The sequence below is a fragment of the Acanthaster planci genome, linkage group LG01 (assembly GCF_054643075.1).
Source record: "Acanthaster planci isolate LZ-2023a linkage group LG01, COTS_SCS, whole genome shotgun sequence".
NCBI classification, from domain to species: Eukaryota; Metazoa; Echinodermata; class Asteroidea; order Valvatida; family Acanthasteridae; genus Acanthaster; species Acanthaster planci.
This window is the reverse complement of record NC_141777.1, coordinates 30,829,027-30,851,956: the sequence shown is the minus strand read 5'-3', so window position 1 is coordinate 30,851,956 and position 22,930 is coordinate 30,829,027. Positions and strand designations below refer to the sequence as shown.

Here is a 22,930-nt window from a genome sequence, read left to right as displayed (position 1 = left end):
TACACTGTACCTCAAATGAGGCCTTTATCTTACAAATAGTTGTAAAAGAATGAAAATCCTGAAGATGGAGGGTTGGAACGGATCTCAGCTTTGCTTGATTCATCATTTATAATCCAACCCTTGCCGGTTTTCAACTAGTTTGAAAATTCTTCCTACATAATTGAAACAAGCCCATTCCATTGATAGGGGTATCACTACTGGTCTGGTATCGGGGTGACTCAACACTGCGAGACTGCACTGACATACTACAGGAAAGTGGCTAATACAGGTGGGTGGAGAGGCCTTGCAAGATGCCTTGTCTTTCTTATTCATTGACAATGCATTTGTCTACTACAACTTACGAGCAAAAACACTCAGCAAAACTAAAGCATATGATATTGTCTGTCCAAGGGTTCTGTGTTGGAATAATGTCTACTGTGATCACGGTTGACTGCATGCAAGATTAGTTGAAGGTACCGTCTGGGATTCAATAGAAGCTGCTGGTAGATTAATGCACATGTTACAAACAAGCTGAAATGGCAACCAAAATAGTCTGCAGCCTTGGTGATTGTCTTGTAGCACTGGTCAGCATTTGTGGCGGATACACCATGAGCATATTGGAATATGACTTTGAAGTCCAGCCACTCAACAAGGAAATTAAGATTTTGACTGCTTGAGAATCATTTTGTGCATAGCTACCATGAATGCTGGAAGAATTTTCATGGTTGAACTTGAGTGGGATGTTTATATTTATGTTGATTAGAAGTAGCCGATAAATAAGTCAACGCACTTGGCTCTGTTTCAACCCTTCCCATTTATAACTTTAAGCTGATGATTAATCTTGTTCAAGTTGAATAATTAACTTCCTCGATCAGATATGTTTTACCTGACTGTGTTGCCTTTTAAAACATCTTCTGTTTGAGCCTCAACTCTTAAAAATTGCTTTTGAAAAATTGTTTTGAACATGCAGTTGCCGATCAAGTCTCACACAGCGGCGGATCAGTGGTGCAGCGGATCCGACTGTATGATGAAGATGAGAATACAGGATCCCATGGAGGTGTCTTAGATGAGGACCTGATTCAGTATTACCAATTCCTTGCTGACAAGGGGGACACCCAGGCCCAGGTAACGCACCTCTTGAAGGAGGGCTTCTCCCAGAAGAATTGTCAAAATACTGGGTTAGGGCCATTTTTGTCAAATCGGCTCATTGTCTGAAGCTTTGACATCTGGAGTTCCAGAGTAACTTTTGAAAAATTATTAATTGAACCAACTGAAGATACATTCAACTTTTGGCTTTACATTAGACAGATTGGTACTTACTTACTTACTCTGATCCTACTTTTGCTTGGTTTTTCACCATCACTCAGGTCGGGCTTGGCCAGTTGCACTATCAAGGTGGGCGTGGTGTTCATCAGAACCACATGGTAGGTTTCTTGTGTTTTAGTCATGTAAAACCTAACAACTTTCTGACATTTATCTTAAATGTTGCTTACATTTTCCTTTTGACCTCGGGAAAACATTTCCATAAGTAAGATATAGTTTGTTTATATTTTAGATTTTGGAATGTTTTAATGATATTGGTCATTTGTTTATATTGCATCGAATTGTCCATATTCATTGTGAAATACTTCAATTACACGTTCTGTCTTCTCTAGCCCAAAGGCAATACGTACTAGAATCACTAACTAGCTTCTTTCTTAGCTGTAGGCCAAGTGAACATTGTTAACTGCTCACTTTTGAGGATTTGACCATCAGCCACTGTACTCACAGCCATCAATGAAATTGCCTTACCCAGAGAGTCCTGGCCTAGTTCGGTTTCTTATTTTAATGCTGATTGTAACGTTCACTGTTTTCCTCCTACAGAGGGCATTTGAGTACTTCACACAAGCGGCAGAGGCTGGGGATCCAACAGCACAAGCTTTCCTAGGAAAGGTAGGAAAAAAACTGATCTGAAAAAAGAGTCTTCAGATAGCCAGCACAGCGTGCAGTCTTCTGGTCCATAGTTTAGTACAGAAAGTATAGAGACTGCTTAAAAACCTCCCGTGATCCCATCCAACTATCAGAGATTTTTGGAACACTGTAAAGATGAACAAAAAAAATTGACTGGAGCAGGATTTGAACCTGCCACCTCCAGAACACCGTACCTATGCTCTACCAGCTGAGCTATCCAGCCCTATTTTGGTGGCTCTTCCCATTTGTCAATATCTTTGTGGGGGGGAGTGCTAGCCAGAAGCCATTAAATCCTGAAACACCATGAGATTGTTGAACTTTAGAAGCTTCAATGAAAGTGAGCAGTGGATTGGTAACAGATGTATGGAGCTAGACGGCCACATTCAAAAGTGGAGAAAGTTGGCAATGGTTTTAGCAATGACAGAATCGCTAAGTCAGACAAAATCGTTAAGTCAGACTCTCAGTTTTTATGTTTCTCACATTTTCCTGAGAACTTTTGCCGCTCTAACTTTGCAGCTTCTTTAAACCTTTCGACTTGGTAGCAAGTTGTCCATTTTCTCCCAAAAGTCTAAGTTTGAGTTCAAAATGGATATTTTCCACCCCAAAACTTTATTGCGCCAAGTATTTCAAGTAAAACCTTACAAACAAAACGAGTACACAAAGAAATACACCGACAAATATTTGCAGAGAACTTCTTTTCCTCTTATTTTTCTTGTCATTTCTCTTCTTGTGGTTTCTTTTCATTTCTCTTTTTTTCATTGAAACAGTTCAACGCATAAAATGAGTAAAATAAATTTCCACTCTTTGCGATCAAATAAAAGGCAAAACTCATAAAAAAGGCAAGAACTTTGCGTCACTGTTACTTTTCAAAATAAGAAATGGTAACATATTTCCTGAATATGACCAATCTCCTTACACCTGTACAAGGAATTTTGCTGCTTTTTCAAGGGATGAAAATATATAACGTGTCCTGAAACTTGTACATTCAATAAAGTTTGTTATTTTGGTTATTGTTTCAAGGGATGAAACTATGACAACTCCTAAAACTAGTACCATTGTTTTTACTCACAGGTAAATGAAGTATTCTTTTACACCAGATAAAATAGGGCAACAAGTCGTTAAAAACACAAAAGAATGTCCGTGAAAATGGAAACCAAATGTTCAACTGCCCCTCAGTGGACGGTGTGGTACTCCTTGAAGCAGGGGGCGATGCAGAGGGGCTGGTGGCATGAGTCGCACTTGATGTGTGTCTTCTTTTGCTGACCTTGGGAAGCACAGAGGACATACCACCGGTATCGGAAGTCGCCATAGCTGGTCCTCTCCAAGGCGACGAGGAAGTGGCTGTCGATGAAGCGGGAGTTGGTGGCTGGTGGAGTAACGTGCTGGGGGCAGTACTCGGCCAAGGGCTCCTCGAACAGAAGCTCACGGACAAGACTCAAGCGGTAGTCGAGGAAGGAGAGGCAGTGACCAACGGCCAGGTACACGGAGTAGCTGTTCACCAGGGTCAAGTCGAGCAGGTAGAAGAGCTTCTTGTACCATTTGAGGGACTTACGGGTAGCTCGATGATTTGCCGCTAGTTGGTCGCTCTTGTCAACGCCCCCCATCAGGGCGTTGTACTCGATGATGCAGGTCAGTTTCTGCTTTTCCTCCCCCCTCCTGTCTTGCTTGCTGGAGCCACTGATGTCTTTCGTATGCATGGTGGAGAGCATACGGATGTTGTGCTTGCCTCGCCACACTATGGCCAGGAGAGAACCGCTGACGCCCAGGTCAGCTGACTGGAATGCTGTTTCGCCCTACTTCAGCTTGACGGACTGCAGGGCTTTTGGTATGCCTTTTCTGTCAGCCATGACGACGAGGTTGAACTTCTGGTTGTGAAGTCGTCGATACAAATCGGGACTGCTGAAGGCCCAGTCAAGGGCAAGGTTGTAGCCCTTGCCATTCAGGTTGCTCACCAGGTCCATCCCCACCTGTGTAGTTGCAGGGAGGTTTCCCTTGCTTTGGCCGGTGTAAATCTTGAAGTTGTAGCAGTGCTCTGACACAACTTATACATCTTGATGCCGAAGTGGGCCCTCTTTCTTGGGTTGTAGGTGGCGAAGCCGAGATGTCCGTAGAATTTCAGTAGGGAATCATTGACCAAATGTCCTGTTGAGGAATGTAGACAGTGGCAAACTTCTCAACAAGATGGTGGATGAGTCGGCGCACTTTGAAGAGGCGGTCAGGGCAGTGCTCCGGCATGGCACTGTTGTCGTTGAAGTGCAGGGACTGCAGGATGGCAAGGAAGCGGTCTCGGGCTTGATGGACGGGAACAGGCTCAACCTCAGTAGTGGGTCGGTGGACCAGAAGCTATGAAGGGTGGGGTGCTTCGCAATGCCCGTCATTATGCAAAGGCCCAGAAAGGCCTTCAGTTCTCTGACGTTCAGATCAGTCCATGATCACACGTGCGACGATGTCACAGCGGGTCTCTGCATGACATACCGGTTGGTCTCTTGCACTATCTTGTTGTACAGGACATTGTCGAAAAACAGCTCAAAGGCCCCACTGCATGTTGAGCTGCGATGCAGGCAGGGATTGACGGCACCACCATTACCGGTGAAGCCGTACTTCAGTGGTGTACTGTCTTCATCTGTCCACCGGAACGGTGCGGCACTGCTGCTGGTCATCGTGGCGGACTGCGTAGGGGACCGTCTCTTGCGCTTGGCGTATACCGCCAAGGGTACGTCACTGTCTATCTCTGTACTTGACTGTACTCGGGCAGGTGAAGGTGGTGATAAAGAAGATGAGGAACCCTCGTCTGAACTGAGATAAAACTCGCTTTCATCACTGGAGGAACAGGACTCTCCGGATATAAATTCAGCCATGTTGTCTGCACTCTGATGCAGTGCTTACACTGCAAACTTGAGACCCGCTATGCACACAAATAGCCACTGCATGGCAATTTTGTTCTCAAGCAGCGTCGGGCCAAGCCCTGTCAGTCAACGTGGCAAGGACCAGCAGTGCCCAGACTGGGTCATTCATGGGCACACCTGCATAATGAGCCTGCACAGCGTGCTTTGTCTGCAGTGATAATCCGCTTTCGTCTCAATATATGGACATGTAATTTCATACTGGGTATTAAAAGGAAGTTGGTGGTTGTTGGCAATTGAGTGATTGCCCTTCATGGTTTTCAATGGTTCCTTGCCATGTCAAATTAACTGTCACTGAGTACCAGTTTCAAAGGGTTTATTGGGTGAAAGATTCCGTCTCTCCCCTAAGTGTCATGGTCTCTCAACAGTTTTACCAACGGTCTTGACTAAAGGATAAGAAAGCACCAACCTGCTAACTCCCTGATGGCTTCTGTTCATTTTATAGATGTACTCCGAGGGAAGCCCGGTGGTTAAACAGAACAACTTGACTGCCTTCCAGTACTTCAAGAAGGCAGCAGACCAGAACAACCCTATTGGACAGAGCGGTCTTGGTTTGATGTACATGTATGGACGTGGCACTACCCAGGTATGAATACACAGGCCTGTTACATCTTCAGCAGTTCCCCCCCCCCCCGAAAAAAAAATGAGCCCACCAATTCAAACCTAAAAAAACATGTGGAAGTATTCTTTCCTAACCAAAAACGACTGTCTTACTGGACAACTGTCTTACTGAACAGTTGCCAATGAGCTTTGCTGAATATACAGCGAGAATGTCTCCGCAATGCTTCAGTACATGTCCAATCATTTAATTAAACCATTTCAAATCACTAGGTATTCATAACATCCGGTAAAGGAATCTAAGGAAGAAATTACAGAGATGGGAAACATGAAACTATAGAAAAACTGTTTCTTTCTCCACTCTCAATGCTGAAATAGTTACTTTTACAAAGATGCATTGATGCACAACTGCAGACCGTGTACCCAAGAACTACTTGCGAAGTGTATCACATCTGCATTTCTGCACATATCCTAGATGGATATATGCAAAGTAATTTGAGTGGTTTTCTACACGAGCATGTGCTCAATCTTCCACACTTTCAAATAAAGCAATAATTTATTCATTTATAAAGCACAAATTTCATATAGATATGTTCAAATGCGCTGTACAATGAAGACATTAAGCATGGAACAATGAATACATTTAAACATAGTTCGGGCAGCCGCCAAACGACCCATATTCACCAACATCAGTAAAGGGGAGACAGTAAGAAGCAGTTACAGTTTTAGAGGTGGGAGGAAAACCCCAGAGAAATGTTCTTGGTAAAACCCACGGAGTCAGGTAGGGACTGAAAACCCAATCCCAGGGGTCAAAATTAGCGGTAGTCCGCTAGCCCGAGGCTAGTGGTTTTAGTGGGAGGACTAGTAGTTCCTACTTGTCGGTAGTCCGACGGGCTAGTGCCTTTTTTAGCAGGGCTTGAAAAGAAATACACACCGTAAATGTAACACCATGCCGTGCAGTGGTATTTCGATTGCAGATGCATGTACATGTACATTTGTACAGCCTACCGTTACACTGTAGACACGACGGGTTCTTTCCATACACAACACGGCCCATGCGTACATGTATTGACGTTGAGCTTATACTCTACACACGTAGGCCAGCCACACGACATTGTACGCATCATACAAGTGTACGTGTGGATTTCACGGTAACCCATACACTTTAACGATATATTGTGCAGCGAGAAAAAACGTTTTTTATTGGGCTATCGCGAAAATAATCCAGCGTTTTGTCCAATCAGCCTGCGTGTTTGAAGCGATAATGATAGTCTTTCCAGCACATAAGATTGATTTCTACTGGCTGTTACTGAAAAGAATGAAACGATTCGGCCAATCGCATTGTGCGTTAGAAACAATACAATTTTCCGAGCGCACATGGATCGATACCGTCTTTTCGGATTGCGCAATTTAGGAAACGATATGAGTGCCAAAAATCCAAAACTTAATTATTTTAGTTTGATTTAAAAAATTGTGCAAGCAATATAAATGCAGACAATGACATCGATCATTAATCCTTCCTCTGCTAACGCAAGTATGACAAAAAATTGTGAATGTATGCTGTTTTGGGTTACTTTAACTTAAAGTTTTAATGTGAAAATCCTATATTGGCTTGCAAAATCTAAAGTGAACGTTGCTAGTCTGGGGACTAGAATTGTGGAAAGTAGCAGTGTTTGCCTCCTGGGACCTGCATGCCTGCCGGAGAGTAACATAAAATGTGGAATGGCAAATATAAGGCATATTAAACCATACTTATATACATGTAAATGAAAAGAATCCTGTGTTGTTTTACTGTTCTTAGACGTATTAGTATTTTTGTAGGACTACTGAAAAACTCAAAGGACTAGTAAAACAATGACATTACTAGTCCTGTGGGCTACCATAGAAACCAAGTTAATTTCGACCCCTGAATCCACATGTGGACCGGGCCGGGAATCAAACCCGGGACCACAGAAGTGGAAGGCGAGGAAAGAACTACCTTGCCAATCTGCACACACCTTACTTATTAGATGTACTCTTGCATCATTTAAATAAAAAATTATTGTCATTGTGAACAGAACACGTTGTCATTCAAACCCACCACGCTGCCATTTAAACCAAATCTATTTGGTCCGTACTCATTGTGCTAGTAGGCAAGTACATGGTTATCCATTTGCAGTCTGACATTTAATTCGTGTTTATTGTCCGATGGCGGTGGTCTGAACCTATGCTGCTTCATTTACAGATGTTTGAAATTGAATTACGAAAAACAATGTTTCTAGAAAATATCACCATGAGATCTTTTTTTCATCGGTCATTTTATTGATAGGTTGTGTGCAAATCATATGTGCCCTGCCATCCTATAGATTCACTTCAAAACCAACAGCTCTGAGTCAAGGAATCACAAAGTCTCTGATGTATTATTTATCGGCAATTACCTTTGCATTCTGAATTTTTCTCTGACACCACCCCCCCCATGCCAGACCACTAAATGTGCAAATTGACCAGGTCATAATGGCTGCCCCACTTTTGTTTGTGTTTATCAACCAGGTAGAGGTTTCCCTTGTGTGTTCTGTAGAAATAGTGGGTGCACTTTTCGGGAAATTAAGGTACTGGGGGTCTCTCCTTTGAATCCTAAGAGGATGATTGTTTTTTGTTTTTTGGTTTTAAGGAGCCTCAGTCCATTTGCATTCTGATTGGCTTGTGCTCCACAAATATGTCTAAACGCAAATGAATGCCATGTTTGAGATCTATCAGAGTTTTCTCTGAATACACAATGGCTATATTAATGCATTTCCCAAGCTGTTCCCTCTGGTAAAATATGCAACCAACCATCAAATGCTTTACAGCAAGCCACAACAGTCATTCAGAATATTTGGTCTTTCAATTTTCCATCTTGTTTAAATTACAGATAACTTCCACGTCATGATGCTTTTCACCGTAAAGTGACATTGTTCAGTGGCATCACCTGTTCTTATTGCACAGTAATGTGATACTGAAAACTTATTTCACAATGGACATTTCTTACACGAAATCACAAAATAAAATTCTCAATTTTGCACAAAGATCTCTGATGTCCCAGAAAAAATTCCTGATATCATTTAAAAAAGTGGGCACTTTTGAGAAAGGATGGAGAAGACCCTTTCTTGTCAGAACTTTCAAAATGCAAACGCTTCACTGAGGCTGCCATTTGCTTAATGCAGTCATATGGTCAGCTGACAGAAATCCTTCCCACAGCAGGTGGTCATTCTTGCCAAGATTGCATCACAACTTTTTAAGACAGCTGAAATTGGCCTACCCACAGTGTCATTAAAACTGCATGTATGCATAATGTGAGAGCTCACTGAGAGTAGCCCCTGCAGTATCGGCCATGAGCATGACCAAGAGAGGGTGCAATTTTCCTTGGAATGGAGACTCCTTTGACGGGAACTGCACTTTGCTGCTTCGTAAACAACTACTAAATGCAAACGTTGTTGTTGCATTGATGAACACGATCCATATTGGCATTGCCCTTTGATGCGGGATAAACTGAAGGTTAAAAAGGAAAACAGACAACAGATCGAGTGCATTAGTGATGGTCAGACTTCCTCCCTGGAACTTTCCAGCCCTGTGAACCTGTTTATGCCTTGAAGGTATGGTCCCGTCGGCAGGCCCTGCTTAACACCTTAGTGACTCTGGAAATTGAATTTCTGCCCGTCACCTGTAGGCACTTCCTGAGTGGCCTTTGTGCCCAGGGCCACCGGCAGCAACATGCCGCTGCACTCTTGCCGAATCGCCACTTTATCACATCTGGCTTTTGATAGAGTCAAGCGCAGAAACAGGAAAGTGGCCTGTGCCAATTTCCAGCAACCTAAGTCCCCTCTATTTTTGTCTCGTTTGCTCTTGGTATTGTCCATTTTTTGGTTCTTACTTAATCTTCAAATAGTTCAATTAAACAGAATTCCTCAGTGGATTTAAATGATGCCCATGAATTATATTTTAATACATTCGCTTGTTGGAAAGTATTTTCAGCATAACCTGGTACTCTTACTTTAAGTAACATTCTTTGATGTTTTAAGTTTGAATTATAAGAAATTGTGTATGATGTGCAAATATCATTTGCACAGACTTCTGCTTGTTCCCAATATGGAGCACTTTTCCAGGAATATGTATGCACACAGAGTTGCAGGATGTTCCTACTGGTATTTTAAAAATATTTTTTTCAGCGGCTCAGAAATAAAAGGCTTACTTTTTACTTAGAAATTATTGTGCACAAGCGGTTTTTAAAAAAAATGCTCACAAAAAATTTGGTATAAGCATTTTCTTGTCATGTCCATGTCTGCACAGTGTGCTGTGAAATTTGTAGTGACCATGGTCTTAAAAGAGCGTACTTGACTGCCATTTTAATACTTACCCGTAGCAATTACATCCATTAAGTATTTGCATACTTAATATAAATGTATGCATAATTAATGCAAGCTGTATAATTCAGTACACCACAATCAATGTCAATCTATGAAAGGCTATTGACGGTTGTATCTTATCTCTGGTTTCAACCTCTGACACTGATAGTGTCCAGACTCAAAGACCCAAATGTGGATGAGGGCTGAGCTAGCCTGAGCTTGAAAACTTGCCAATTTCCTGCAGGATACCAATCAATCCATGCACAAACTGCCTTTCTTTTATCCAGGACTATAACAAGGCCTTCCAGTACTTCCAAGCAGCCGCCGACCAGGGCTGGGTGGATGGACAGCTGCAACTCGGCACGATGTACTACAGTAAGAACTTTCTTTTTTCGGAGGTCTTCTCCTGTCTCCTACACACTATCATAGAATAATTTCCTCCCTACCCATCAGTATGCCCCAGATGACGGATCAGTCCTCCACGTGAGCTTGCATAATTCAGTGTTTGGGAGATCTACAGCTGTTTCTTGCCTCTACTGAATTTCGAAATGAGGGGGGGATGTTGTTTATCGAATTGTGGACAGGTTGCTTTGCAAAAGGGGTTGTAAAGAGAGTGATCACTATTTGTCAAATTGCCAGGCAATGAATCATACCCCGAGGGGCCTTTTTATGTCCTTGTTAAGTCATGTTTCATGCATCTGGTTGACCTTCAGTGAGAGGCATGTTGAAAATAACAAAGCTTGAAATTTGTACAGATGTATGTGTATATGTACTGTGGAATGATAAGTTCAAAATGTATGATTCTGTGGGAAAATATGGTCTTGTGAACTCTTGTGCAATTCATGTGTGCAAATTATGCCCATGGAGGGAGTGTTTCCACAACTTTGATGAATTGGCCATGCAATACCACGTACGGGTACAGTTCCTGCAGATCTACTAGAATTGGGCTTTAGCTGATATGCATGTGTTTAAAATGTATGCCGTTTTGAAACTGCTGTCGTGTTGCACTCCAGGATTCAAGAAGTCATGTCAAATTTTTGTAAAGAAATTCATGAGTGCATTTTGGCATTTAAACCCAAAAAAGTTAGTTTCAAAAATAAGATTGTAGATCATTTTCCTTGAAGGCCTGTAACATTTCCTAGGTTTTTATTTTCTGTTTGTTATTTTCAAAGACGTAGTTGTAGGGTGAACCTGAAGAGTACAAGACAGTCACCGGATTCCAATTTTGGGAAGATATGACCAGACAGTTTATTTAGACTGTCACAGAGTTACGTGCAGCGTGAAATTTCAGGACATAATGTGACATTGGGGTGTGCAATAGGTTTTTATAGTGCGTTCCTCCTGTAACATTAACCGCCAATTCACATTCCACTTTTTTGCCAGTGTGCAATTTTTTTTTTTAGCGTGTTACGTGTACTTTGCTCATCTCAAACTGGCGCCCTGAGTGTGCGTGGCTCTTGTCACATCCAGTTTAATGTGGAACCAGTTTGACAGCTGTGAGTTTGTATAAATTTGCGTTTAGTGTTTGGTTTGTTCCCTGCTTCACTGTGATGTCTGCCGCCAGTTTGTGGGATCAGTTTTGAGGGTTACCACGGTCTTGGAACAGTGTGGACAAAGTAATCATGGACAGTTGATGTGCCGTGAAAAGAATGGCGATTTGTTTTGGTTTTGGTTTTTTTTTTTTTTGTAAGTTTGAAACCACAGAGGACTTGCAACATGTACCTCTCTGCAAATGCAGTTAAGATTGAAGAAGGATTGTGTTTAGTTTGTCTTCATAGCTCCTTCAGAAGTCATCATCATTCACACACGTACTGAACTCTAGGGATTAGTGTTCGGATACATGTGGCGTAGGCCGTCAATTTGTCAGCCTGCATATATCCAAAGTAAACAAACTGCAAATGAAAATAGGCTTTTTCAAGTTTTATGATGATGATGATACCTTCTGAGGCTGCCATTTACAAAACCATCCGATCACAGTGGAGTACAAACAGGATGTTTCATTCCTTTATGTTAAATGATGCCAAGTGGCAGTGGCAAGATTTGACAATAGCAGTGGCAAACATTAATTTTTGTACAGAGAAGATTGGAAATTTACCTTTTTTTATAAGCTTCAGGATTCTTGCTTCAAAATGAGGCAGTAATAGAGCTCATGAAACCCAAAAGAGTAAGAGAGTTATCCTGCAATACACTATATATCTAGAACTTAAACCAAATGTTTCAATTCTGCACCAGGTGTCAGAATGGTCCACGGATCTCTTTCGTCGTAGAATATTGGAGTATGAAAATAGCCTCAGAAACTACTATCAAGAGGGCTCTTGCCTGTGTTGTAATTTGTGTTAATGCAAGGTGGGAAAAAAAAAGAGGAGAGAAAAACCGGGGCAAGTGTCGCTCATCAGGAGATATGTTGTGGAAAACCACCTGCCCGCAGAGAAGGTAGAATGTGATCGGGAACTGGCCTGGGGGGGAGATGTCAGATGGTGAGATGGTGTTGGTGAAATCATTGAGATCCCTGAATGTTATACTATGAGCCCAGGATCTCCCTGACCGAAGGCTTGTGGGTTTGTCTTCTTTTTTTTCTCCCCTGGAGACTGGCGATTGTTTGCTTTCCTCAACCTCTCATTTTTTTTTTGTTTTTTTTGGCGGGAAGGGGATGGGGGAGGTTGGCGGCTTGTTCTCTCAAGATGATGTGGCACGAGTTCAAAGTGGACATATGATCTGGGTTGGCAATTTGTGCATGTAGTTCATGCTGAAGGTTTGGTAATTTGTGCACGTAGCTCACATCAACGAATGGTGCGTGGAGTCATTAGTGCCCGTGGGCGAAAGATTTGGTAGCTATACGGGCGATTCAGACTTCAATACGGGTACATGCCGTTAATGCAAAACTGGCAAATGATGGAACATTGCCAGATGACAAGGTATGACAGAATGTATCCATGCCACCAAACAACTGCTAAGTTGGCTGATTTTGGCATGACAACAAATAATCATACTTATAAATTATGGGCTGGGTAAGGAAAGGCCACTGTCTACAAATGCCTTTTTGCTGATGACCACAACATGCTGGCTGCTCAGTAACAAGATGGTGCTCAATGGAATTAAGCCGTCAGATTGATATATTTAGATGTCATTGGAGTCATTCTAATCATTTGACGTGTAACATTCTGCCTGTGGGCATTCCCCCGTACACATTCAGGCAAAGTCATTTCTGTTAATTTCACTGTGATGCACTGTCTCGTTAAATGTAAACATTTTAATTACCCACTGATGGTTGTTGTTTCACCACAGACTTGTCTCAGGCATAGATTTATTTTCAACTGAAAAGCTGACTTTTTAAAATGACAAGGTACTACAACCGCAGTCGTTTACCGTATTAGACTTTACAATGGTGAGCCTGGGTGGTCATTTTGTGCGGCTTTTCTAAACCACATCATTCTTTCTTCGTACGCACTTCGCTTTGGAAATCTGAGACAGTGTTGCTGTCAACTTCCCAAACTTTATTTCATTCTTTTGGCGTCACTCACATACATTTATTGAGAAGCCTTGGCAGTAAAAAGAATCATTTGTGTGTACAAATATTGCAAGTGTCTGCCTCTATAAATTGTGAACGGTGAGGAGTCCCAGTTCTCTAGAGAAAGAATGCCCTGTAGGTAAACCAACATTCACATTTATGTCAGCTCCAGAAATTGAAAATACTCTTAATTTCAAAGGTGTTGTAACTTGATTGGTTTGCCAAACCATACATGTACATGTACCGGTAGTTGTGCGCTGAATAACATGTTATTTGAGTTTTCTGACATACTTCAGATTCTGTTTGATATTTAGGGTCAGCCAGTAGGGTAAGGTACCTTTCATGGTGTAAAGCTGTGCCTTCTGTCAATGCCGATAATGAACATACCATGGTTACGCATCATGGATGTTCAGGTCTTTTGTGGAACAGCCTGGCATCATAAACAGTTTTCATCAGCATCTTTTCATCAAAGCCGATAGAATTAAACAATTTCATACAGGATGTGTCATGAAAAGATGAGAGATTAGGGAGCCCTGGCGGCAGGTGGTTGGGTTTTTGTCTCCAACCCCCGGCCAGGATGTCACTAGATCCCCCCATCCATCAGCAGGTGGTATGTTGGTTTTTGGTGCCCCCCCGCTGAGGGGGTGGGAATGAACCTTTAGACTATTACGTACCTGTGGTGGGACCACCTGTGCTGGATTGCTTCAAGAAGAAAAATCCAGCCAACCAGCATCTCAGCTGTGATGTGGTACCAAGTTAGTTGTGATGATATAGTTAGGATTGTTTATTCCTCTTTGGGAACTGATATTTAGCAATGTGTGTAGGGACTAACAGAATATGACATCAGACACAAAACATAAAAAGTACAACTACATAGACATTATTCTATTTGTTCACATTTATGAGTCCAATTAGGACACGATTGCACCAATGTCTATCTACCTCTTTTAATTTAGGCCAGTGTTAATAAACTGTGTACTTTCATGTGCACATTTGGTGGAGCTCATCTGCTTTTGTTTAGAAGGCAAATAGTTTAGCCAGTTGACTGTTGAGAAACATCTGTGTGCATTCTCAACAACTTTTACATTGTTCACTTAAATGGTAACCCCTTCGAATGGAGTAGTCATGATTTGAGGAGAAGTGTAAGATCAGGAAATCATGAAAATTGGGTATCAGGATGGAGAGGGAGTCAGACATGTATGTAGTTGGCTTCTTCTGAAATTTGTAAAATTTTGAGAAGCATAGCCCATATTTCACATTCCACAAAAGTTGACTGTATATACCTGTCACTGAAGAGCCTTAAACTTTAGAAATAAATGGTTTGTGAAAAAGTTCAGTGGGTCTTCAGCGCTCCACAATGCACGCAATATCCTACATGATTCATCACAGCATGAATAGTTAAAATGTGACATTATCAAGATGTCTCTTGCACACAAAACGCGGCATTCAGATGCACAGTCTGCTCATTGTGCGGTGCCAGGTAACCAGAGCCATCACTGTCATTGACACCACCTGGTCTCAGATCCACGGGGATCAGTAGACTCGAAGACAACGAGGAGACTTCTGATGTGGAACAGTCTGCACCATTGTGCCAGTCAAATATTGACTGCTTCAAGTGGTGTAGTAAAACTAGCCTCCTGAGGGGGATCCATGAAGCACTGAACAAGCTCCATGGATCACCGCGGGAGGCTAGTCCTACTGCTCCACGAGATAAAACATCAATAGTTGTTTTATAATACCTCTCCCAATAGTCCTACTGCCCCACGAGATAAAGCATCAATAGTTGTTTTATAATACCTCTCCCAATAGTCCTACTGCCCCACGAGATAAAGCATCAATAGTTGTTTTATAATACCTCTCCCCACTAGTCCTACTGCCCCACGAGATAAAGCATCAATAGTTGTTTTATAATACCTCTCCCAATAATCCTACTGCTCCACGAGATAAAACATCAATAGTTGTTTTATAATACCTCTCCCAATAGTCCTACTGCCCCACGAGATAAAGCATCAATAGTTGTTTTATAATACCTCTCCCAATAGTCCTACTGCCCCACGAGATAAAGCATCAATAGTTGTTCTATAATACCTCTCCCCACTAGTCCTACTGCCCCTCGAGATAAAGCATCAATAGTTGTTTTATAATACCTCTCCCAATAATCCTACTGCTCCACGAGATAAAACATCAATAGTTGTTTTATAATACCTCTCCCAATAATCATACTGCTCCACGAGATAAAACATCAATAGTTGTTTTATAATACCTCTCCCAATAGTCCTACTGCCCCACGAGATAAAGCATCAATAGTTGTTTTATAATACCTCTCCCCACTAGTCCTACTGCTCCACGAGATAAAGCATCAATAGTTGTTCTATAATACCTCTCCCCAATAGTCCTGCTGCCCCACGGGATAAAGCATCAATAGTTGTTTTATAATACCTCTCCCAATAGTCCTACTGCCCCACAAGATAAAGCATCAATAGTTGTTCTATAATACCTCTCCCCACTAGTCCTACTGCCCCTCGAGATAAAGCATCAATAGTTGTTTTATAATACCTCTCCTTATAATCCTACTGCTCCACGAGATAAAACATCAATAGTTGTTTTATAATACCTCTCCCCACTAGTCCTACTGCTCCACGATATAAAGCATCAATAATTGTTCTATAATACCTCTCCCCACTAGTCCTACTGCCCCACGAGATAAAGCATCAATAGTTGTTTTATAATACCTCTCCCCACTAGTCCTACTGCTCCACGAGATAAAGCAGTCAATAGTTGTTCTATAATACCTCTTCCCACTAGTCCTACTGCTCCACGAGATAAAGCAGTCAATAGTTGTTTTATAATACCTCTCCCAATAGTCCTACTGCTCCACGAGATAAAGCATCAATAGTTGTTTTATAATACCTCTCCCAATAGTCCTACTGCCCCACGAGATAAAGCATCAATAGCTGTTTTATAATACCTCTCCCCACTAGTCCTACTGCTCAACGAGATAAAGCATCAATAGTTGTTCTATAATACCTCTCCCAATGATCCTACTGCTCCACGAGATAAAACATCAATAGTAGTTTTATAATACCTCTCCCAATAATCATACTGCTCCACGAGATAAAACATCAATAGTTGTTTTATAATACCTCTCCCAATAGTCCTACTGCCCCACGAGATAAAGCATCAATAGTTGTTTTATAATACCTCTCCCCACTAGTCCTACTGCCCCTCGAGATAAAGCAGTCAATAGTTGTTCTATAATACCTCTCCCCACTAGTCTTACTACTCCACGAGATAAAGCCGTCAATAGTTGTGTTATAATACTTGTCCCACAAATTCTGCTTGATTTAAGTTATCACTTATTACTTTGATCTAAATATTTGGAAAAGGTACATGTACATGTACATCTGTTGGAATAACAAATTTGTTGAAAATTAACCTGCATTTTTACACCGATTGCAAGCCCCATTGCACGAATGCTTAAGTTGTGCGTTAACTTCTGCTTCCATAGTTCGATGAATCTCTGTATGCTATGGGTGTTCTTTAAACTGAAGTAACGTTATACTAATGAACCGGATTGTTCTTTGGTTGCTACGGGTATGGTGCAAGTACTGTGAGTGGTACGGATCTTTTAGCAATGCACAGTAGGACAGCAAGAATAGCGAATGCCATGTGATGAGCTCTTGGCCACTTAAGACACAGAATCTGTGGATGACTTGTTAAGCCTGGTTTCCATATGTTGTTTGTAATGCAGAAGGTCCGCGAGACGTCTAGATGCAGACAGTCGCGGAAGAGACGCTGTAGGACGTCATTCCACCAAAAAAATAAACAAAATGGCATCCAGAACCCAGAAAATGTTTACCAAAAAATTGCCTTTTTTTAGGTGGCAGTGTTGCCTCCTGCAGTCACACTGATACTCCAGCTTGATTTAATTTGTCAATGGTCAGCTATTTTGTTGACAATTGGGGCTGCATTTGTTAGTAATAAAGAGAAAATGGACAAAATGAGTGGTACTAACCGAGAGAAACATCGTCGTTTGCCCGTCATGCCAGCGTATGTGTTTGCATAGGCCTACTCAGCGACCCGATTTGTGTCGCTCTGTGCATTTCTTACATCGATATGGAAACCAGGCTTTAAAGTACTCTTTATAACCTTCCCACTCTTTGTGAAGAAATTAAGCATGCTCATCCCCTAGACACATGGGTTTGGGTCACCTTTCTGGTCTTTTAAATTATATGTGTCCATATCCTAGCAAGGATGCCCCTCATATCTGCGAACAGGATCATAAGCAGGATTTCACTAACAGAGGATAGTGCAGGATTTTTCTGACATGTACCAGGGGCCGTAATCTTGTAGATTGTTTTGCATGTAGGTTGAATGAAATTTAAATGGAGTTTGATTTTGATGTTGAGATGTGCAGTTCAAGATGGACGGGGTACTCCATTTAAAAGAAGCTTATATGGACAAACAATCATTTACATGTTGGTTAGTTCCTGATTACCTGCTATGTGCCTCAGGAGTGTATCTAGGACTATGGGGGAGGGTTCAAAATGTAATCGTCTAGAACAGAGGGGTACAGGGCGTGTTCTCCCTTGAAAGTCTGTTTAAAAATGACATTAAATCCTGAAATTTGGTACATTTAAAATACCCCAAAAGATCTCTAACTACGTTTTTTGGTTGTTTGATGGTGAAATAATTGGAGATTCCAGAAGATTAGGAAAGGAGCCCCCCACTTCGGTATGCCCTAGTGTGCCATGTAATCTAATTGTTTGGGTTTGTAACTCATAAGGTCGGGGGTTCGAATCCAGCAAGTCCCTTTGTCTCTACTTGCCCCTCTTCACCCAGCGGGTACACACGGACCCCTCTTGGGCCAGAGATGGCCATTGTGTCGACTTCACTGTCTGCACTTAACTTGGCTGCATTCAAGCTGTACAGGAATGCTTCCCAAGAAGCTAGAATGGCCGTAGACATGTCCATGGGCCCAGCGTGCAAGGATTAACATGGCATGGGGCTAGTGATTTTAGTCTTCAGTTTCTTGACGAGTCGTACATACAATGCCCAAGATGGGCTGGACTGTGGTTATACCATTGCTTTGACTTGATGTAAGGAGTGATTTCCTGTCCTGTTTGCTGAAGTGTTGTAACAGCACAGTAAACTTTAGAAATTCAAACAGTGTTTTCTTACATGTATGTTTTCTGTTCTCTAATAAAGATGCTTGACAACAGAAAATCTACTTTTTCGTACATTTACATTTGCAAGCATTTTATTCAAGTTGGGAAATCAAAGTGTGGTTCCTGTTTAAAAATGATGCCGTCTAAAAAGAGGAGAGGAACCCTTGCTGTAAGTACATGTATGTAACAAGCATACATGTAAAAGTATGTCATACCCCTTTCTCTCAAATGATAGGGTAAAAATGAAGTCGACTGTGAATGTGACATTGTAACATCATTCAGTTGGCCAGTATTGCCTGTGATTTTGAACTTACATTTGGATGTACTCTGTGAACACAAGACACTAGACAATTGTCTTCCTGGGCCCCGTAGAGAGGGCTATCCAGGCGAATCTTCTGACTGTTCTGTTATTGTAAAGTCGAAGTGAGCAGTACCACTACCAGGAAACCTAGACAAATTTAATGCAGGAACAAGTCAGGAGTTGTAGCCAGCAGGATGCACGCTATATTCATGCAAAGCTTATTTGAATGTTACGAGCGGAACACTGAATCGCTCAGAGAGTGCCCCTAAATGTTTTTTACTTCATTACCGTGTCTACTGTTGGACATGAGGGAGGGTCGTTCATCCACCACAGAGTAAATGGAGGTAACTTTTTTCCAGACATGTTTGGGTAGAATTCCTAATTTGACATTAGTATCTCTGTCAGTGGTAGCATCAGATGCCGTGATGAAAAATAGGCAACATGTAACTCTATACATATAGTAGCAGTGATAGGAGTGTCTGATAAGCTCAGGTAAAAAGAAGCCGGGACTTCTACTGCAAGCGCTTGAGTCAGGAATCAATTTTTGAGTACTCCAAGATAGTCTTTTTACCAGTTGCAACCAATTAGGGTGTGATTTGGCGCCAAGAATCAGTAGCCTTACTGCAGTGGAACAACGCTAGTGTACAGGTGGTACATGTGCATTGCATATGTACATGGTTCTTTGATCAGAAGGGTGCTGTGATTTTCTGAATACATGTGTGCCTCAAGCACAAGAAGACATACTCCCGCACCATAGTTGTGGGGACATACACTGGATATTTACCTATTTTGTGGGGATTGAAAACACTGTGGGGACTCCGAAATGTCTCTAAAACTCGGTTCAAATTACCCTAACGAATGAACTTGTCCCGTACGCAAGTTTATTGCCAATTGATGTAGTTATGGAATCTCGCTGGAATATTCAGAACTGTCCAGTTGTCTATAGCCTTGTGATGATTTATTTATCCATAAACTATATGATCTAATTGTATTACATGTCAGTTTTGAGATTACAAGGGATCCTATTTCCCTAAGTTAGTAACTTCTGTTTATGAAGGTTACTATAATCCGTTTTAAGCAGAAGCACCCCCTCATCAGTTGAAGAGAGCCATGTTGGTAGTGTTTATTTTGCTGGTAGCGAATGCAACCGTAATGCATGCCTTTCATAGTTGTTGATGAACCAGCCAAGTGCAGTTTCGACCAACGGAGCAACTGTTCAGCTCAAGCTTGGTCAAGCTCAGGGCTCATTGTGTATATTGGAACACATGTTACTTGTTGTCATATGGGAGTGTACTGGAAACAATCCTGACTGATCAAAGTTCCAGATTGGACCTCACAGGGGCACTAGGAAACAGAAGAACCTCCAGGGAGGACCACACAAAACTTTGTGTAATTAAGTACAAATTTACTTCCAAGAAAATCAAAAGATCTAGGCATATAGGAGAAATTGAAGTTCTCACCAACTGATCATGTGCTCAGCTCCTGTTGGGGAAGAGCCATATTGTACTAAAATGGTGAGAATTGAAAACTTTCTTTGCAGAATTTGATATTGCTGAAATTGGTCTGTGATCACAATGATAAATATAAAGTTACTGAAAAATCACTTAAGTTGGAAAGTCGCATCTCACTGTGGGACTCCTCAAAAAGTGCACTGTAGAACAAAGCAAAGTGATTTCCAAGATAACACCCTCCAGATACATGCATTGCTTGCCTTTGTTTTTTAGAAGAACCTAACTCCTGGATGGTTGTGGTGTAGTGAACTGGCCCTTTTGGGTACAGACCAGTAAATAAGCTACCATAGACGACAACGATAAATATCCCTTCTTCAAAAATCAGGAGAAATACAAGTTTCCCAGGTGTTGAAGACACATGTCAAAACAAAGCTCACTTCCTTATTTTTCATTTTCCTTTGAATTTATAAAGTCTTAACCAATGACTTTTGAAGATATTTCTCTCCAGAGAAAACCACCCCTCCAAACAGTCTTGATGCCCATTGCCATTTTGAAAATGGATGCCTACACTCCACCGCAAAATAGAGCAGTTTGGAGGGCCGATACTTTCAGAAATACAAGCTGGCAGTCCTGCCCCTGCATTTCATCCACCTTTTTAACAAACCACCCAGTCCATGTGCCACGAAAACGATCTCATAGCAGAGAATTTGACAGCTTACAAATCGTGATATGGTCCACACAGGCAATTTTGGACCTATTTACTGGCCAGCAACCCAACTCCCCTGGGGGAGTATGTGTTTTTTTGTGAGGGAACAAATTGTGTGATACATGTGTATTTACAAGCACATGCCTCAGTAGGCATCATGGAACTGTGGGTTTATTCGGTCAGTACTATTGGAGGGATGGGGGGTGTTTTTATCTCTTTTATGTTGTAGCAGAACAGCTTGAGTACTGGCAGTGGAGAATTATGTTTGAATTTGAACTGACTACAATTTGTGCCTTGGGCAGTGTCATTTTTCAGGATGGGTACATGCATTGTTGACGCAAAAATCAATGAGAGTACTCTACTGCTGTTTTTTTGCATTTCAAGGAATCTATCATTTAATGTCAGCTTTATTTGTGACCAAAATGCATGCTTGTGCTGGTCAAAATCAAGATATTGATTTGGAATAGTTGAATGTTTTCTTTCAAGTGTTAGCTTACATGTTCATCATTTTTTGTTGCTGGATCATGCTTAAGGCACTGCTCAAATGGTAAATTGTTAGGTGACTTTGTGCTCGATATGTTGCTGCTGTTTGGATACCAGTGCATCTCAGTTGTCTCAGAAACGGCAGCATATCAGTTTGGAAAAGATTTTAAAGAACTCGCAATAGTGATTTCAATATGCATTTGTACAGTCATTAAATTTACATTTTTGGTGTCTCAAAAAGCCAAGACATTTTGACAGTTTTTACCACTTGAATTTTTGTTTCAATCAAAGGTGGTCTTGGTGTGCGACGAGACTACAAGATGGCTGTCAAATACTTCAACCTTGCCTCTCAATCTGGACACATCCTGGGCTTCTACAACTTGGCTCAAATGCATGCGACTGGTACTGGCGTCATGCGGTCTTGCCACACAGCAGTGGAGGTAAGATTCCAGAGTTTTTTTTACGCATCCTGGAGCCATGTGCTTTCTCAGGGCTGTGAAGTGCAGAAACAGGTTTACCCGCCAAAAAGTGATGGAATGTTCAGTATGTCCCCCCCAAAATGCACCCCAAATGTAACATTTATTTTTTCCCAATGGGATAGTGAGAAATCATTGATTTGCTATTGAATTAAAGCTTACTTGCTTACTTACTTAATGTTTACTTACAATGAAAATTTTATTTGAAGCTCATGTTGGTGAAGATACATGTATTTTCAGTTATGTAACACAACTCATTTCCTTTGGGTTGCAAGTTCTGGACACCCTGTGTAGTGCCAGTAGGTTATTCACAGCCGATTTTTCCTTGGGATACAAATGACCTTGTCCATATTTTCTGTGTTAAATTGAGCCTCAGACACTGGAGACCTGATATTTGATTTAGGAAGGGCAACAGTACCCTTAATGCTGAGTTTGCATCCTTAATGCCGAGTTTGCATCCTTAATGCTGAGTTTGCGCCCTTAATACTGAGTTAGCATCCTTAATAGTGAGTTTGCACCCTTAATGCCAAGTTTGCGCCCTTAATGCTGAGTTTGCACCCTTAATGCCGAGTTTGCATCCTTAATGCCGAGTTTGCACCCTTAATGCCGAGTTTGCATCCTTAAAGCTGAGTTTGCGCCCTTAATGCTGAGTTGTGCCCTTAATGCCGAGTTTTTGCCCTTATTGCAGAGTTTGTGCCCTTAATGCTGAGTTTGTGCCCTTATGTTACTACTGAGTCCTTACTATTGAGACAAATGTTTATCCCCCAAACTTAGTCTTGACTATCCTGACAAAAGATGTTGTCCCCTCAACTTGGTAATGGCCCCGGGGGTACAAGTGTGTCCAAGTAGCCTAGCAAGTCTGATGCCTTAGCCCGGAAAGGGATATGGTTTGAGTTGGCAGGCTAAAACTGGCAAATTACGAATGACAACAAGCACAAAATAAACTGACCATGGAGTATATCACAAATACAACAAATGTTGAATGATTTAATATTATGAAATGGTGTGTGTCGTCTTTATGTGGGCTGTCTTTGCAGGTCAGTGTAAATACGTAACGTGGGAATGTAGTGTTAATGTGATATTTGT

The 22,930-nt window shown here is 41.6% G+C and overlaps 1 protein-coding gene across 1 annotated transcript in view; it reads left to right on the top strand.

The window, feature by feature from the left end:
* The window catches only part of LOC110976727 (uncharacterized), a 70,397-nt gene that overhangs the window by 9,817 nt on the left and 37,650 nt on the right, over nucleotides 1-22,930 (top strand). Inside the window, exons 8-14 of the mRNA XM_022230264.2 lie at nucleotides 187-268; nucleotides 950-1,104; nucleotides 1,347-1,403; nucleotides 1,843-1,911; nucleotides 5,278-5,418; nucleotides 10,039-10,126; nucleotides 21,660-21,808. Of these exons, the coding sequence (XP_022085956.2) occupies nucleotides 187-268; nucleotides 950-1,104; nucleotides 1,347-1,403; nucleotides 1,843-1,911; nucleotides 5,278-5,418; nucleotides 10,039-10,126; nucleotides 21,660-21,808 (741 nt within the window). The remainder of the gene's footprint in view (nucleotides 1-186; nucleotides 269-949; nucleotides 1,105-1,346; nucleotides 1,404-1,842; nucleotides 1,912-5,277; nucleotides 5,419-10,038; nucleotides 10,127-21,659; nucleotides 21,809-22,930) is intronic.